This window comes from Apteryx mantelli, chromosome 5, assembly GCF_036417845.1.
Source record: "Apteryx mantelli isolate bAptMan1 chromosome 5, bAptMan1.hap1, whole genome shotgun sequence".
Taxonomy (NCBI): domain Eukaryota; kingdom Metazoa; phylum Chordata; class Aves; order Apterygiformes; family Apterygidae; genus Apteryx; species Apteryx mantelli.
This window is the reverse complement of record NC_089982.1, coordinates 67439555-67459122: the sequence shown is the minus strand read 5'-3', so window position 1 is coordinate 67459122 and position 19568 is coordinate 67439555. Positions and strand designations below refer to the sequence as shown.

At 38.3% G+C, this 19568-nt stretch overlaps 1 protein-coding gene across 1 annotated transcript in view; it reads right to left on the bottom strand.

Annotated features, from left to right (window-relative positions):
- DHX15 (DEAH-box helicase 15) overlaps nt 1-19368 on the bottom strand; it is a 50709-nt gene extending 31341 nt beyond the window's left edge. The window contains exons 1-5 of the mRNA XM_067298177.1: nt 19180-19368; nt 12527-12875; nt 7634-7827; nt 6289-6448; nt 5659-5877 (exon numbers count right to left, since the gene is read on the bottom strand). Of these exons, the coding sequence (XP_067154278.1) occupies nt 5659-5877; nt 6289-6448; nt 7634-7827; nt 12527-12875; nt 19180-19247 (990 nt within the window). The 5' untranslated portion in view covers nt 19248-19368. The remainder of the gene's footprint in view (nt 1-5658; nt 5878-6288; nt 6449-7633; nt 7828-12526; nt 12876-19179) is intronic.
- Between the last annotated feature and the right edge of the window lie 200 nt (nt 19369-19568).

The window sequence follows — 19568 nt, the reverse complement described above, 5'->3', positions numbered from 1 at the left end:
GTACTGGCTCAGAGTATCCCCACAAGTTTGCTATGACTCCTATAAACTGATTGTTTAGAATCAATAGTGAAGTAGACTACTCATGCTAATACCGGTATGTTCAGCATCATTGTAGAGGAACTGAATTAAAGCAGAGTACCAAGTAGACAGCTGCGTTTACTCTTTGTAACAAGGGTACTGAATAAGTCAGTCAACGCTCACTGGTCAACAGCCTCTTACTCCTTTACAATAGTTAAACTAAGCACAGAAAGCACTGGTTGCAGGTTAGTCTCTTTAATGCCTAAAATCATCTTCTCATAGTTTGTCCCTTCTTCCTACATTTCTGTCTCATATTGCCCACTACTGCTTGCAAACCTCATCCCAGAGGAAGAGCCTAATACCCATTTTTGTGCTCACAGAAGAACATGCAGAAGAATTACTTCAGCTAGAACATGAGTTCAGAACATTTCTGAAAGCGGAGCTGAGCCCCTCTTATTTGTAAAACTAAATCCTTACTTTCTCCTACACACTATGACTACACTAAAATTTCCTTCTTTTCCTAATTGCATAAAGCCTCCCACATTGCTGAAAGGAGGGCAAAACAATGGTCTCCTTCAAGAAGCTTCTTCCTTCAACCTGACAGAGGTGAGCCGGGGAGATACTATGAAAAGCCGACAGTATTTCAAACTGGGAAGATCAGATACAATAGTTTTCCTATGGTTTAACTTCTTTTCCCTTCAGTGATACACTTGTAAAGTGACTAATTCCCCACCATTCCCTTTGATTTATATTAGTCAATACTACCAAAACAAAAACATTAAAAATGTGAATAAGACTTTTCTGTTAATAATACCTTGATTACTCAAGTTTTCCTGAAATACCTCATTTTTGAAAGCCTAATCACAGCAAATCTTCCAAACATGATTTTTTAAGCAGTCTGTGCCAGCATTAGGTTTAATTTAGAAACACTTTGGTTCCTCAGGCTCTGTGTCAGAACACACAGCCAAGATTGAGAGACTTAGAACTAAGTGAACAATGGACCAATACCTCTCCAACTCCCTAAATTCTTCCAGTAATACTGTATCTCCACTGCCTAAGTTCATCATCTCATTGCTCCAGTACTTAACATTCCCTAGCTCTGCATCAGAAAGTAAGGATTTGAACATACTAGCAGTTCATCTAAGAGGAGTTGTATAAAATTAACCACAGAACCAAGAGACTAATTTTGCTTATCATGCACAGTCCCATTTTTTGTTCCTTATCAGCTGTTGAATATAAAGTCTTTATTACACTATTCAAACTGAATGCTCAGCAGAAATTCACTTTCATTTCTTTCCCTGATATTTCTGCAGTAAAAGTGAGGTCCACATATTGAAGGATAACTACTAGCAAGAAGAAAAACAGAACAGAATTATAGAAGCAGTTGCACGTATTATTCAGTTAGTGCATCACATCTTTAAGAAGTGAGTTTGTGCCAAACAATCCACTTGCATCAAGTCCTCCCCCCCACCCCCAAGTACGTAGCTCTACTGAAATTGAGAGGCAGCCAAAAAAAAAAATCCCTGAAATACCAGGGAGGACTAGCAGGAATTAGGTTACTGAGTTAAATTACCACCTGGTAAAATACAATTCAATAACCTCAATTCCCTTCCCCTTTGTTTCTGCACGGTACCTACCCAAAAAACCCTGAAAGGAGCAAGATTTAGAAAGTCACCATAGTAAAGATTGGTAAATTAAAATAGAGGCAATACCTCAAAGCTGAGAAATAGCAATGCAGGACCTCTTGTTAAGAATAAGAATGACCCAGATAACTACAGTTTTATTATTGTAGTTATTCAAGACTTTGAAAGAACTGGAAGGGACCGTCTGATCCCTAAACCAGAGAAGATTTTTAAAGCTTCTCAACAATATCAACCATCAGAACAAAGCTTTCTGAAAATATACAGGAAGAGAACTGAGCTGTCCTTTCACTGCTTTTAAAGCTATCATGGATGATGCTTGAATTTACACTGAAACTAAATGAGAGTTATCTAATGGCCAAAGGTACATTACCCTGAGCTGAACCATCTAGATACTGTAAGTGTTTGCAAACATTCTGGCTCATAGGCCAAACCGATAGGCATGAACACCAGCTTAACTTGCTGGTCAGTCTCTGCTCAAACTGATGATTTACATCTTACCCCATTATCTTTACAAGAACTGTTTCTTCAAAAAGATGGTGACAGGTGATATCACTTCAGAATAATTAATGCTAGGGAGTACTCGGGCCTACAAAATAGAATAGGACAATTCTGTACACATGAACCTTGGGAACATTATTTCAGAAACCCTTTCTTCAATTGACCCTTTATCTGGAGCACTTTCCTCCCCATGCTATCTCACAAGATGAGCAACACTTCAAGACTGTTCCAGTTAAAGTATTTTAAGATCTTTTAAAATAGGAGATTACAGTTTTAACTACAGCAGATCAGCCGCTATACTATAGTTAAGCCGAGTTTCATCATGGATAAATGAATCAAGTAGACATAGCTATTTAACCCTGAAAGGGAAAAAAAAAAAACGCTGAAAAATCAACATAAGACATAAGGCAATTTTACCCTGTTTGAAGTGAGTATGAAAAAAAAAAATCTGAATGCTTAAATATAAAAGGCTTCCCAAACCAGAAATATTTGGGAAACACCTTAATCCTCCCCCTTCTCTTATGAGTTTGTCATAGATGGGGCACAGCCATCCACATCTGGCTTTGATGTCATAAGCCTTCTAGAAATACTTTGTCTTTGCTCTTAAAGCTGCATGGCCTTTATCAATTTCCCTTTCTTCCCCCAGCAATGAAAGCAAACTGGTATGTGGTAGGATGAAGAAACAGTCAAGACAACTGGCCTTTTGAGCTATAATATTTCAGGAGATCAAGGATGGCCTGAATATAGATTGAGAAAAACAAAACTTTATAAAATGAAGTACTTGCCGCTGCCGCCACCGCCCCCTCCCCCCCAAAAAGTCTTCCATGGAAGAAGACTCAACACTTAAAACAATTGAGAGCTGCTCTGTCAGTAAGTCAAGACTGAACTTGTCTGAACATGATTCAATATTCAGGATCTTTTTAACTTGGTCTACTTGAAATATTTCACATTGACATCATCTCTAATGCATGAAAAACAAGAAGTGTCCCGCCTTTAGCACAATTATTAGTATTACTCTTTCAGTTTATGTTCCCCAGCTCCCCAATAACTTCCATGTGAAGCTGAAGCAAGATACAACCTGTGTGAGCTGCAGCCCAGTATACTATCTTAACCCCATTTAATCACAACTACTGAGCAACTAAGTTTTCAATTTTGACTTCAGTTTTACCAACATCACATTTTAAACCTTGTTGGAACACTGACACCCGAACTTCACAATTACATATTTCAGGATTTTTACTTTCATTCAAGAACAGTGCTGATCTGCACTTCCAGTCTCCAAGTAGAATCCAGGATTCTTTCTCCTAAATATATAATGACACATTTTGCTGTAAGGAGAAAAGGATATTGGGGAGACATGCTCCGAATTCATAAATGTCCGGGTTACTAAGACATGCAGACAGATCTATACAGTTCTCTTGTCATTATTTATTTGTCTCCTTCAAACTGAATCACCCACAAGTGTAAAATCACTATAGATGAAACTTATTCACAGATTACTCATTTTGCTGAAGCATGCAATCTAATACTGATTTCACAGAACTCCAGCAGACAACTAACTTTGAGATCTGCAGGCTAGCCAGTCTTGAGACATTCAAAGTGTACTTTATCAAATGCCTCAAATACACATCTACATAATTAATCTACAAAACAGTCTCAACAACTGAAAACAAATTTGACAAAACTTATTATCCAGAAGAAACATGTTGACTGAAATGCAAATTACACTTATTTCTTTATAAACCAAATTCCCCATCAGATTTTCTAATTCTGCCTACAGTTATCCAGGTCATCTCACTTTCCCTTTTTGAATATTGGTACAACACATGAACATTCCTTCTATGTGCTGAAATTTCCCTGACATCAAGTTTTTTTAAAAAACAATCAAGACATGACTTCTCCTCTTTATAGGGATTATGGGATACAAGTTGGGTTTTGAAATGGTTATTCCTAATAGATATTGTTTTTAGCATTTTCTTTTGCTACTAATGGACTGAAAATCTGTCCATTCAACATAATCATGTACCTCTTTCAGGACGGGAAATGAAAGTGTTATTGAACATTTATTTCTGCACCATTAACAACAATTTTATCTTCATTCAATAACAGGCTTATCCAATTAAGATTCCTTTGATTTCTAATGTACTTAAAACTTTTTTGGTTTTGGGCCTGACAACACAGAATCAACATCTCCAGCTTCCATCATCAACTTTTTATACATCTTAACTAATCTGTTCTAATTCCTATCATTTTATTGCCTATGTAAGTTACTTCCAGTTAAGTGGGTAGTGAAGGCGGTAGCTAGAAAGGATCTTCTGCTTTAGGCCATTGCAATTCTTCCTTGTTTAAAAAAAAAAAAGTTTACAGAACAGAAACAGAAGTTTCAGCTTCATAGATGCATCCTTCTGATAAGGAAAGTCTTATCATCCTGCACCCTGTTCACATAGTTTTCCAGAATCCTCAAGAACTGCAGAGCATATCTGCCTAGAACCAGCCTGGAGGCAAGAAAAATCAACAGCAAGACTCTAGCTAATGAGCCCCACAGCTGAGCCCCACAGCTGTGCTTACAGCAAAACTTTCCAGGACAAAGGAAAATTGGCTACAGGTAAAATGATGATGTTGAGCAAGCCTTTTGGGGAAATGGAGATGTGTTTCAATCACCTGCAAGCTTTCACTAGCAGCACCTCTACCACAGAGCAAACTAATCAGAGAAATATAAAAATCAAGTACTCTTGCTAGTTGAGGCCTCTCTCCCTACTAAAAATACAAATTTCAGGTTGATCTAGTCAAGTACCTTTCACAATACCTGTCCTTTTCCATATCCTTCTTCCACCTCCATCTACCAATAAGCTTTGAAATTCTTATAAGCATGCAACAGATAGTACTAAAGAAAGCTACAGCCTATTTAAAGTAAAGGATTTAAGATTTCCTGGAAAACCTCATTTTCCTCCTGTAGTTTAGCTTACATGATTTTCTACAAGCTTCTTCTACACATTACTGAGTGCACTTCTGAGATAAAAATCCCAATATTTGTGGTACAGAAAAAAAACAGATACTCAAAGCAATTAAAAAAATTTTTTTTATGAAGAATAGTAGCTCTCTAAATAACAGAGCCAAAGGGCTATTCTTGATTTCTACAATCCAGGAAGCGCACAGAACTACTCTTTCAGTCAAAAGCTTGAATGCTACCAGATACCTAGAACTTCTGAATTTAGTTACTTTTATACACCTCAGTACAAATCTGGGATTCATACTCTAGGTTTCTATTTCAGAATAACTTGATTAAGAAGAGAATTTTCATTTTAGAGAAGTTTTGCATAGAATATGTATATTAAAGATACACTTCAGGTGCTTAAGCATTCTGTGAATGACAGGGAGAGAACCTTAAGTCACTTAGAAATGATGAGCAAGAAAAGCCAACTAAACATTTCCGTTCATGTAAGCCTCTGAAAACAATTTCTATATATAGCAATTTATGAAAAAAAGGAAAAGAAAGTACCTCTTGTCCAGTAAGAAAGAGTAAGAGATCTCCTTCCTCTTCTTCACACATGTGAATTTGGATCACTGTTCGAATGGCAGCCTCAAGGTAGTCCCTTTCCGGTTCTGGAGTATAGAATATCTCCACAGGATGGGTACGTCCCGGGATAGTTAGGAGAGGACAGTTATCAAAATAGATCTGAAACTTGCCAGCATCTAAAGTAGCACTCATAACTATAACCTGTAGGTTTGGAGGACAAAAAGACAGTTAGTCTAAAGGTTGACAAGGATCTATGAAATGATATGCTTGAAACATGTTACAGTTGAGTATATTTTCTTACTATTAACTGTGCGACTTAAGCATGCTTTTTTTCAGTAGAATACAACAACCTTGTTTTCAAGGTCCAAAAAAAGTTTAGTCACATTTGGAAAGGTTAAGCTAAGACTGATATTCTTTCTAGTATTTCCTTCAATAGAAACTGCATTTAAACCTTCCCAGAGTTATCTTTCCAACAGAGATTGTCATTAACAAATCAAAAGCAGTTAATCTACTGGCTAGTTTTATAATCAGCTAATAGTAAGCACACAAATGTCCCTATTTGGTATGCTTGTAACCACAAAGGAGAAGCTGTTGGGCTTCACCATTACTGACCTTCAAGTCAGCTCTCTGTCTTACAACCTCTTTCAAAACTCCCATCAAAATATCAGTAGCCAGTGTTCTCTCATGGGCCTCATCAAGAATTATAACACCATAGCGCTCCAGCAAAGGATCATTCATTGCCTCACGAAGTAACATACCATCAGTCATATACCTGAATGCACACAAAAGCAATTTTAATAAAAATTTCTATTAATGACTGACATGAAAGAATTTTTACATCAAATTCACTAATCAACTAAGTTAAACGAAACCTTTCCTCAACATTTTTTTTTAAAGAAAAATACCAGTAAACTATTTCTGATAGCATAACAAGCCCATGTAAAAATCTTAAATAACAATTACTGCAGAGTACACATGAAATCAGGTGGGAAGAGGGGCGGGACTTAAAAAGAGGGAAGGGGAAACAAGGTTTGCAACATTTACAAGTAGCCTGCAGACTATTACTGGCAGACCTGCAGGTCTACAACTAAAGACAGGGAAATGGGAGGGGAACATAACTCTGAAAACCTAGAAATATTATGTTCTACAATTGTTTCTCCCCTTTTCCGCTTCCAAGTCACTACTTCTGCTCATTTTTTTGCTTTTCCTTCTCAACTTATAATTTCTTTTTACTCAGACTTTATTCCCAGCCTTCAACTACTTGTATGAGCAAAAGAGAAGACACATTTTGATCGCAAATCACTGTTCTTTGAAACAGACAAGCAAGACTCATGGAAAAAAAACAGGAGGAATCCTCTTCAACAATGAAAGTTAGACACCGAGCATTCTGAATGTCATCTACCAACCACATTAAGTGGTCCTGGTTCAACCTACAAAGCACAGGAATCTAAAAGAGTTGACAACTAAACCACCCTTGTACTCAGACTTCAGAGTACACACCCTTGAGTCAGGTACAGGTCAATTTTTAAACTTATCAGTAGTTCCCCTTACTGTAGTAACCAACTGAGGAAGTTACTGGAGACAAAGGCCATCTGAATGCATAATATGGAGAAACTGAACGCTGTAGTGCTCTATTCTAGCAGCTCCTTGCTCAAAAATACATCTTCAGTTCAACTTCCTCTTTATGGATCACTTAAAAGTAATATCCACAGGACACAGGGATTTCTGTAAGACGAATGACTCACTTTTGATTTTCCAAGCCCCATGCCAAGTTTCTCTCAGGTCATGCTAGAGTTCCCTTCCTCCTTCTTCACCCAAACATGGAGAGTGATTGTCCATAGATTTCACTCCTCTCCCCATTACACCTTTCAAAACTTTGCTCACACCTGTTACTGCCCTATAATCCCCCCCCAAAGTAGGCTGCATTATACCTGTAAATGACAATTACCATACTTACTTCAAAATAGTTTTTGCACTACTGCAGTCTTCAAATCGAATAGAGTAACCAACCTCCTGGCCCAGCATTACATCCATTTCATCAGCAACTCGCTGTGCCACACTCATTGCAGCTACTCTCCTAGGCTGGGTACATGCTACTCCCCTCTTCGGTCCAGGTAAAGAGCGCATGTAATCAACACACCACTGAGGGATCTGTCAAGAGTTAAATTCAGTTTTAAGTACACTTCCTCTAATGGCCAGATGTAATCTGTAACCTTTGAATTTTATCAAATAAATTTACTATTATGATTCCACTCAGATGCCAATTGTTTGTGCAAAAATATCTAGAGAGAGCAAACAGTTAAGTTAGTTGGATCCAACACCAGTTAGTAAAGCACATCCACACTAAAGCACATACATAATTTTTTTCAAGTTATAAAGGAAATCACATAGGCTCACAGTACCTTTAAGTACTGTCGGATCAATTCCTTAGAGCTATTGATCAGCAGCTGTCATGCTCCAGAGGTATCCAAGAGCCTTAGCAAATTTTAGTGTTTTAACTTGTATAGTAAATAAAACATGCTTTGTGGCTTTAAAAAAAGCACTGCTCATTAATACATAAGCAAAAAGAAAAGTTTAACAATGTAAAAATTGTCTTAGCCGGAAGTCATGGCAAGTAAAATGAATTAGGAATGTCCATTTAGTTAACTCTTAGCTCTTTGGAAATGTTGTCAACTAGATATGAAAACCTAATGCTCTGGTTCCTATATCAACATTTATTTGTCAGTCAGCAATTTTCTGTTACTATCAGGAATCTGGAAATAGTAAGAACAATCCAGAAGCAGCAGCTTGATTCACAGGAAGCTCTAAAGTTACTAACAGCTTGATGAGGAAGATGGAATATTCTTAAGGTGTTCTTAGTATGATGTTTTATGAGGAGACATCTCTAGACGTCACTACTTCTAAGTCTGGAGATCAAGTAAAATCCACTCCTCCTTAGTAATTGCTTCTCAAAGTATTCTTACTTAAAAGCTCACATTCAAAGAGAAAAATGCTACCATTTATACAGTCACACCAATGCAGAACAGAAAAATCTGTATATATTTGAACTATATCAGCAAGTTTTTTCTTCTAAAATTCTGTATTTTCACAGCACAATTTAACATTAAAACATACACACAGCAGACAAGCATACGCTGTAATAAAAACCACATGCCCCCCTTTTTAAATGGGGAACATACTTTCATTGTAATTTTGAAAAATTAAGGCAGAGACTATCAAAATATGACTGGAGATTGATAACTGACTTCTAAACAGAAAAGAACTCAGAAACATAAGAAAAATCTATTCACAGCTAAAAGTAATAGCAGCACTGGTAACCTGAACCTGGATTCCTATCCAGTAACACACACACTTCCCAAATACACAGCATAGAAAAATGCAGTTGCTTTACAAGCCACCAGGGAAAACAGCTCTAAGCATACTAGCTGAAGCTTCTTCACTTTAAATAGAGCAAGTTCTGACTTGAACCTTAAAACAGCAAGTCTGTCGGGCCACAGCAGCATTAAATTTAAATAATTTAAAAGTGGCTTTCTAGGTAATAGCAGAACCTCCAGTCATGGTCAAATGAAAAAAAAAAAAAAAAGCCTTTACAGTCTCTAAGGGGATAGGCTGATTTAGATGATCACCACAAAGCTTTTCACGTCCAGCTTTAAAAGACATGCAAAGAAAAAGGACTGCGCCATACTATATTTTCCACTTCAACCATGATCACTTTGGGGAATATACAGAATAGTTCATATCATCTGATCCTTGTAAACTAACAAAGTTAACTCACCACCTTCACAAAAGAAAAAAAACCTACAATAACTGAAAGATTTGACTTTCATTAAAAAAAAAAAAGGGCATTGCAACAACACCAAATGCATGAGCATCTCTTAACCTTAAGAACTTTTTCAATATAGAGACGTTTTCAAATTGTAACCAAAATAAACATGATGAAGGGACTACACAGTGTTTTGCCATATCAAAGACAAGAAGCACTGAGGGCTGTTAAAGACTATTTTAAAGTCAAAGGAAAGACAGGCTTTCAAACAGACACAGGACAGAAGGTGGCACGCTGCCCCTCTGCTTCTAAGAAGGATACAAGTAAGCCAGTTGAATTTATTGAAAACTTTCCCTGTTTAAAGTTATACAGTAAAATTCTCAGAATTTCCATTAGTTGAAATGGAATCAGACTTTCACCAGTCATAATTATTTTGTAGACCACAAGGACAGCAGGAGAATAAGCCATGCTCACAACATCTTGCTTTTAGACCTGACCTGCCACGAAAACTTGCTGACAAAGTGGCATCCCTTGCATTATGTGAAGAAGTGTTTGGTTCTTTATCATTAAGACTCTCAAAAAAAGCAGGTGCTACTCTACTATTCACTCTATGGCCTACTCTGAAGTCATAATACAGGCACAGCATATGATCTCACATTTAAAAGGGAGTGCATGTTGCAATTATAGCAAGTATTTAACCTCCTCTTGCAGAAATTCAGCACATCCATTCCACCATTACAGTACTGAACATACTCTGAGAAGGTTTGAGGAAAACAGTCAACTTATAAACTCACGTTTAAATTACAAATCAAGCCATTGCAAATACTGAAGACTTCAAAATTAATGGTCTTGGCTTCAAATATATTCAGTATATTTTCAGAGTATAGTTTAATGAAGAGGTTTTTTATGAGTTTATGTGGAACAAGACCTTCAGGAAAATTTCTTCCTTCTTGTTCCCACTGTCAAAGTCAAGCTTTTCCATACCTGGGCGCTCTACAACGCTGAAGGGAAAACACTTGCACATGTTAATTGGGGAAAGGGACCAAAGACGGCAGATAACTCTCAAAACATTATCTACTACTAGAGTCTCTTTGCCATGAAAGGAAAGACAGAATTATTTAGGAAAGACAGTTTGTTGTAGTTTTCAAGTAATGCCAACTTTAAACCGGACAAAAGCAAACATAACAGTTCAAGAACACAGTTTGAGCATTAGAAGGCTTCTTAGCCACAAAAGAAATTTTACCTTACTCTGGTCAATGAAAGTAAAACAAAACATGCTAAACAAAACAAGAACTAGGTTTAAGATAGCATATGACCACAAATTATATTCCCACAGGGGCACCCACAAATGTTTCAAGTGATATCTGCAGTATCATAAAAATAAAATTCAGAGGAAACAAATTTCCAAGATGACTTATGTGCTTTTTGTAGCTTCGATTCCTTTTTTAGGATTTAATATGCCTTAGGTTTCTTAAGACATTTCAGAAAGTAAGAGGTAAATTACTACAACAGTTCTAGAAGAGCTTTATGCCTTGGGAACTACATGACAGTAAGACATATTTGAAATTTAAATCACAGGTGTTAAAAACACGCATCCTTTAGATCTCTGAATTCTCTGATCACACAGTTAGACAAGTACCAATTTTTTTACATGAATGTTCAGAATACCATCTTTCAACTATATAATCAAAGTTATCTGAAGAATTCTGTAAAATCCTGGTCTCAGCTGACACATTAGAAAAGAAATACTGATAATGCTGTCATGTACCACCTAAATAAATTGATTCTTGAAATTTGCAGCAAGGGCATATTATTTTGAAGATATCAGGTGCAGTTATAAGAGGTAATCAATGTACATATGTCCTTCATATTCTCCAGACTTTCAAATTCTGTTTTATGACTAAAAATTTCTGTAATACCTAGATTAAATTAGCTATAATCCACTTTAAACTATAAAGACTAAGACATACTTCAGTACCTAATTTTCTCCCTAGATAAAAGGAATGCATCAGGTTACAGAATAAAGAACTTTTTTACATCACTTTTCCACAAATTGTAACCAGCAAATCAGACTATAGATTAAATTTCTGAGCAAGTTTACCTCACTATAAATGCACTGCAGTGTGCCCATATCTCAGGTCTTCTCCATTTTACTGACCCACAAAATCCTTTTTAACAGTTAGGAGACTCTGCAGATCTGTCATCACTCAGAGTCCCCACCAGTGCTGAGGAGGATTTTGAAAGCCATGAATTTATTAAAAATGTGATTTTACCCAGCTCCAACAGACTTAAAGACAGGATCCAGACAAGCATCTAACTATGCTATGAAGGACACAGCAACCTATAAGAACATTAGTGAGGGCAGGTAACAATGAAAGAGAAAAATGTTATGGCATTTAAGGGCATCTGCAAATTCTTTGATTTTTTTTTTTTTTTGATGGATACAGCCCACAGACAGGAGTTGTGAACACAATTTAACCGTAGTACCGAAAAACTACAAGACCTCTGAGAAGTCACACAGCATCTGTAAAGCTGTAGCACCACCAACAAAAGAATCTCTTCCTCTCATGTCTGAATAGCACCAAAACACATTATCCAAGACAGATCATGCCATAATTGTATCTGATGTTTCAATTCACATTAAGTTCATATCTGTAGCACTATGTTTCAAACACTAACAGGTGTGTACTTCCATAACATTTTTCTTGATTTCCAGCTACTACCTACACAAGCCAGCTAAATGAACTACAGATATAAGCTGGCAACAATCATCTCAAACGGTGGATTAGTACACTTTTGTCTAGAGTTAAAGCCTCCATCTTCCTCATCAAAAAGGATAAACTACCAGAAAGCCTACCAGAAATAGGAGACCAGAGAACAGAACAGAACTGTGAAAAGGGAAGATGCTGAAAGATTCTCACCTACTTTTATACTCATTAAACAATTAAAACAGTCAAAACTAGTTTTGAACAAGCCTTGTGAAGTATCCTTGCACAATGAATTTCAAGGAACCAAAGAAGATTAACACCCCAGTTAGCAACAGTCTCAACCATTAAAAATTATGGTATCAAGTAGAGAACAACTCACCTGTGTTGTTTTACCAGACCCAGTCTCTCCAACCAGTACAAATGACTGATGCCTAATCAAAATATCTGTAAATCTTTCTTTATATTCCCAGACAGGGAGTTGTAGTCGTTTCTTCAGTATGTCATAATATCGAGGTGTATGTGGTAGATTTGTGAAAGGGTTAATACTGTGTGGAATCATTGCTGGCTTTATAGGCTGTAACCCAGCAGCAGCAAAATATGTAGAATTTGATGTAGGTCGAAAATCTTTTTCCTTGTCCCTTTCTCTGTCACGATCTCTGTCTCTGTCCCGATCCCTGTCACGATCTTTAGAACGGTCATCACGGTCCCTGTCCCGGTCCCGATCCTTCCTAAAGTGAGTTAGGAAACACAGCAGAAAAATGAGACACCTGAATATTTAAAGGTAGAGCAGGAATCTAAATAAAAACAGAAACTTTAAGGTTTCTAATACAAAGTGGATATAAACCAAATATTTGAAACAGTCTTGCAAACAGCTACCAGGAAGGATAAGCAGAGAATGAATAACAGTATATGATGCATACTGAATGTTAGTTACACAAAGTAGTTACACTCATTGTACTTAAGTTTTGCCATAGTTCCTCTCAGCATAGGCAAGGTTAAAGCAATCACATAAGAACAACATCGTCTTGATCCTATTCACTTATTATCAAGAACTAGCTATGCATCCTTGACTTTTCTCAGAATTCTTCCTGTCCCTATTTGCTGTTGCTGCAGAAAAATAAGAAAATGCTAAATACTCTTCTTGCCTGCCTAGCAACAGAATCATGCCAACTGCAAGAACTGTAACTCAAGATGACAGATGAGCCCCAAGAGAGAAGTTTGATTCTCACATCCCACAGTGAGTTTGCAGTTTTATTTGCTCCAAGTCACCTGTGAAGTTGTGACTCAATTTTGATTTGCAGGTTGCAGAGTCTGAAACTCAGACTTAAAAGCCAGTCACTTCAGTTGTACTGTCTTCTCTAATACCACCTCCTACCCCATACTTAAGAAGCAACCAACATTTGTTTTATTTGTTACCAAGCCTGAAACAGTAGCATTCACATAGTTACAACAACATGATTTGTAAAAATCTGTGTTACCTAAACAGCTGTCAGCAAGTTGCAGAAAAAAAACCCCACAACATAAAAAGCTACATAAATACTTAACCTCCTCACCATGGCAGAGAGAGATACAAACTTAAAAAAAGCACAAAGCAATTCCAGTTTCAGATTTGCTGGAGTGTAAATATTTGGTTCATTTTCTCTAAATTAAGAATAAATTATAAAGCTAAAATGAAGCTAGTAAACATCAAACTGGTCAAGGAAAAGTAATTCATATTAAACCTCAAGTAATCTTGAAGTCCAAAAAAAAAGTTCATTGTACTTGCAAAAGAAAAACAGCATTATTTTCACTATAGTTACCCAGTCCAAATTCAATCTCTGGCCTCAATCTTAGTGGCAGTTTGCTTTTGCAACTCCACATACTTGTTTTTGTACATAATTTCACTCTCCCTACTAATGGTTGAAACACTCACAAGAAATCCCCAGTTTTACCCAAAGAACTGTTGCTACATGCTTTTAATAAAGATCAAAACTTCCCAATTCTGCAGCAGTTATATCCCACTAAATAAAAACACTCCACTAATTTTAAACTAGTTTAAAATCAAAAGATTAATAGTAAGAAATTCCACCTCCCTTCTTCACCAGCTCTCAGGCATGCCTAAGAGTAAGAGTGAAAGCTGTTGAACACATCTCCCCGCCCCCAAGCATGAACTCATATAGAATACAACCAATAAGCTAATATGGGAATTCCTACCTATAGGAATGGTGATGCAAACAAGAACAATTTATATTAATACTGATTTTATAAATTCTAATTCAAAATATGCTAGACATCAAGAAGGACCAGCACTCTTGTTCTTGTAAAAATGAACATAATCTAGGCAGACTGTATGGACATTCTTCCCTCCAATATTTTGACATTATAGCTTCAGAGGTTGTCATAATTAATAGCCATTACATTATTTTGTATTGTACTTTTAAAAATACTTCTTTTAACATAGGCGAAACTGAGAAGAAAGGAGGGTAACAAAATACACTGCTGACTGTCACTGTCCTAATTCCCTTTCAATAGACTTTCCTAAGTCTTTGGACACTGAACTACCTAAAAAACAATAAATGATAAAAAACAAGGCTCATTTATATCTTTTGCTTGAATCTGAAACACCATAGCCAGCATAGTTCTAACACCCCAGCATAGTTCTAACACTGTCAAATACTGTACAAGCTAGAAATCTCTTTTTACATAAAAATGGCAGGCATGCATTGCAGTATCTAGTAGGGTATTATACTCTGCTAGAGGAAAATTACCCCATTACAAATTGAAGGAACTAAGCTCCATAATACTACACTTCATGGTGGAAGAGTCTAATGATAACAGACAAATGGATCAAGGTTTTGTGTTTTTTTGGTTTTTTTTAAGTTAATGAGCTATTAAGAATCAGCATTTTTAAATATCAGCAGGTATTGGCATAGATAAAGGTGTGATGAAACAGTAACAGCATAATAAGAAAGGGAAATAAAGGTTATAAAAGCAATTTAAGTATGGTAAAACCAGGGCAAAATACAACAACTTGATAACAGTACATACTTCAAGGAGGGAAAAATCTGGAAGTAGAAAGAATAAGACATACTATTAATGGTTTTTACACTCTGACTAGACACCAATGAAGAAGTTAGCAACAAAATTCCTTCAGAAACAGACTATTCTGCAACTGTCTAAGCAAACAATTCTGTCAGAAGCTTCTACAGAGCAGATGAGTTTATCTTCATGTATGCTTCAAAACCGTGTAAGCCAGCACTTGTGTCAAAATAAACAGACCTATCCTCTGTTGCCAACCTTATCCTTGTGTTGGTAGAAGCATTTCAGTGGCCTTGTAAAGAACAAGCCCTTCCTGCCCATCTCCACCAAAATTAATTCTAATACAAAACAGTTTTCTAATCTAGTCTCCCAAACACTTGCAGCACAGAAAGAGAGGGGGCAGCACTGCCTTCTTTTGTGATGGTAGTGACTAGTGCAGGTTTAAAGCATAGATATAATCTCAAGAACACTGTACTGGTGTAAATAAACTACAAATATGATCCAGAATGGAAAATCCTGTTAATCCTCCATTTGTATTACTTCATTTAACTCTTACAGCTGCCCATTCCTGCATTTAAGAAAACAAACTTATCAAATTTTATTTACATTTCAGAAGGCAAAAACTCAATGAAGGTTAACCTCAATAGAGGTTAACCAAGGGAGTTGTTTTTTCTTTGTTCTTTTAAAAAGGTTTAAGAAAGATAGAAGGGTGGCAACTAGATCTCAGCACAGAAAAAACATAACATATAACATGCCCTCAGATTTACTCTCCAATATTCATTGGTCATGTATCGGTTTATTCGTTTTGCAGCAGCACTTTTTCCTCCTAAAAACGGTTCCCAGTCTCCTGTTGGTATTACTGAAAACTGGCAGACACATTCAGACTTCTGGGATCAACCAAGGAAAAGGGGAAGGACATTTTATTCCAAAAAACATGCTGTCTGCTTCCCAATCACTGACAAGTTTGAAGTAAGTGAAAAAATACTTCCAGATGAGCATTTTAATGAATAAAGTACAAAAAAGAATTCCAGCTCATATCTTTTGAAGACTGATCGCTCCAGAAAAAAGGAAAGCCTCCATATAAGACTTTGGTAGGATATATACTGAATGTGTTATGGGGCCATATGAACCTACTGAACTTTCTAAAAATGCAACTTGGCAATTCTTCATTTAAGAACTGTCACATTTAACTTACTTTTCATCATCTCTGAGAAGATGAATTTTGATTTAATCAAATCTGTTGTGCACACAAACTCCAATTCCATAATCAATTTTTTTTGTAAGTAGTCTCGTCTATCAGCTTTCACATATAGAATACATACACATATGGCTACAAAAGAAACACGTCACTAAGTCCTAAGATGAAAAGCACATAAAACTAAAAATGGAAACACAGCACACAAGGTAAAACCACTGATCATCACTGTTAAACAGTCCAAACATATCTAATAGAACATCAGTGTTATTCTTCCACTACTGAATAGGTATTTGTAAAAGTCCGCAGTTGATGCAAAAAAACCAATATCGTTAAATGAGAAATTGTTCTGCATGTATGAAAATAGAAGTTATAGTAAGTCAGTGATAGATCGCACTCACACAAGCACTGTGATGTTACGCAGCAGCAACTGAAGTTAAATAGTTTAGAAAAAAATTAACAGATTTAGAGACACTAACATAATTCACACAGCAACATTGTAAGCAGAGACTTTTCATACAATTCACATATTTCAAGAAGTTTTTTTGTTCAAGAGAGATACTTCAAGGCTAAAAGAAAACAGATGTTGTGCCCATGCTTAAGTAGTTTACATTGGTGATTACAAGCCTGCTGGCCTGACATCACTCCTGTGCAAAACTGCATATACCGAAATATGGCCTCAACTAAAGCAGAACTAAAAAGTACAGTGTACCCTGATACAATTTTTATACTACACAGTTAGATGGTCAGTAAAATACACCCACTATTTCTGTATTAGCTCCCTGAATAGATGCCACTTCAAGTTTAGCTTAATCCAGTTCTAAAACCAACTAAACTGCATAAAGGCTCTCTCTGCATAGAAAAGATGTAAATACATGCTATTAACAAGACTCTACCTGCATATCCCTTAGCCCTCTATAAGCTGTAAAACCTAACAACCCTATGAATAAATCAGGACAACGTAAGGTTAGTATGGCATGTGTTAGATGAATTAAGATCTCGAGTAATAATCACACTCAATAATTCTGCTTATAGTGACTGGTTCTTGGTCCTATGCCATTTAATGCTTTTGCTGGGAGAAGGGGCACAAAACCAGAGCTTGTACAGTTGTTTTTTTTTTAAGGTGTAATAAAGATCAAACACTTGTGGTAAAAAAGTTATACCATTGCTGGGAACTGATTATAGCATACACAAAATGGGAAGACTACGCCTTCAGGGTGACAGCAGACAATCAATGGAAGTAATACCAAAAAATAAAAATACTAAAAAAAATAAAACCCACAACCCTACAACAAACTGGGAAATACTGAACAACAGTGATTATCTGCACAACAGTATCAATTGTACCAGGTTCAAATTATACCAAGTTTTGGCATCACCATTTGAAGATGTTACAAAAATCTGTATGCCCCAAAAGTCTGTATATGTATGGCTTTTTGTATTCACAAAAGAGCTATACAAGCTTTTGGAAAATCGGGGGGAATATATTTCAAGAGGAGATAAGCAGCTCAATCCATTTCATTAAAAAATTAGATCAGGGTGATCCTACATACATACAAAAAATAGATGTTTAATGAAAATATTCATTTCAGTTTAGCTGACAAAAATATATCAAACTCTAGTAGCTAAAAATTAAAGCTACTCAAGTCCACACTTAAAGAAAATGCAAGTTCTATTTCAAGAACAAAGACAGTTTATCAATGAACACTAACTGCTATGGTTGATTTTTAATTACTACAAGTTCTCATAACAAAGTAAGGCATTTACTTTTCTAGGATAAATATTCGAGTCCAAAGCAATGATGTTGGACTTTAGGAAAGAATTAATTCAGGAAAGTTTTTTGGGTACCAGCAGAAGAGCAGACTAGATAAACACAATATTTCTTTGTGGCCCTTTACATTCCAGAAGTCTGTTTTAAGAGTCCCGCACAAAAGTGAAGCAAAAAGAGATTACACAGTGGACACACTGAAATGACTGTGTACAAAAGGACAGCATGAGCACACTGCCCAAGTTCCTGCAATTTATGTAACCTTAATGAATTTATGGGGGGGTGAAGGGGGTGGAGTTACAACTTCCCCTCCCTCCCCCCGCAAAAATCCCACCCCACACCAATTTTTAGTTTAAGTCAGCCATCTTCCTCTTGGTTACTGAGTTAAAGCTTTTAACAAAGGAATAACGTTTCTACTAGGTTAGGCGCTAGTTGCACAAGCTGAATATGCCTCGTGCCGACCTCTAGGACCAGAGTTGCCAGACCTCTCAAGCCAGAGACGGGAAGAAACAAACAGGCTGGGGGGACACACAGAGATGCCAAAGAGAAAGAGAGAAAGAAAGAGCAAAGAAACGCACACAAAGCCAGGCGCTGGGGAGCGGGCTGACCACCGCGCCGCCCCCGCCGCGACGGGAGCCAACCCAGCTCGCCCAAGCGGCTAGGCCAGCGGCTTCCTCTCCTTCCCCCGCCCAGCACCGCCGCACGAGGCCCTCCCCGCCCGCTCCCTGCCATCACACTGCCGCCACCCGTCCCCTCGCCCCGCCGAGGGGCCCAGTCCCGCCAGAGAAGCCGACCCCAGGCCTAGGCCCAGCGCTCAGAGGGAGCCGCCGAGGCTCCTGGGCCTGCCCAGACGAGACGGCGGCGCCGGAGGTCCGCCATGAGGCCTCCGCCGCCTCAGCCCTCTTCTTCCACCTCCCATCGCGGCCGCCCCGTTGCCTGAGGCGGCCCAGCCCCGCGGGGGGCGGCCAGAGAATTACGCGGGAGCCTCTGTAATCTCCCCCCCCCCCCCCGCCGCCACAGGCCGCGCTGCCCGGGCTTCGCCACCCCTCACCCGTCGGCGGCGCGTTTCTTGCTGGAGGTGTAGTCGTCCCCCAGGTCTAGGCGGTGGCGCTTGGACATGGCGGCGGCGGGCAGCCGGAGGAGCGGGCAGCCGCACGATGCGGCGGGCGGGCGGCCGGGGCTGGGTGCGGCGGGTGCTCTCCGCTCCTCGAGCAGCAGCAGCGGCGGCGCCGCGAGGCCAGGCACAGCAACTAAAATGGCGGCCGGAAGGAAGCGCCGGGGCTGCGCGAGACACTGGCGCAAGCGGCCGCGCGCTCGGGGAGGGGGGAGAGCGCGGGCGTCGCGCGCAGGCGCGCGCGGCGGGTCCGCCTGCAAAAGCCGTCCCGCGGCGCGCGCGGCCCAACGGCTGCCTCGCCGCGGCGCTGTAACGGCTGCCGCGGG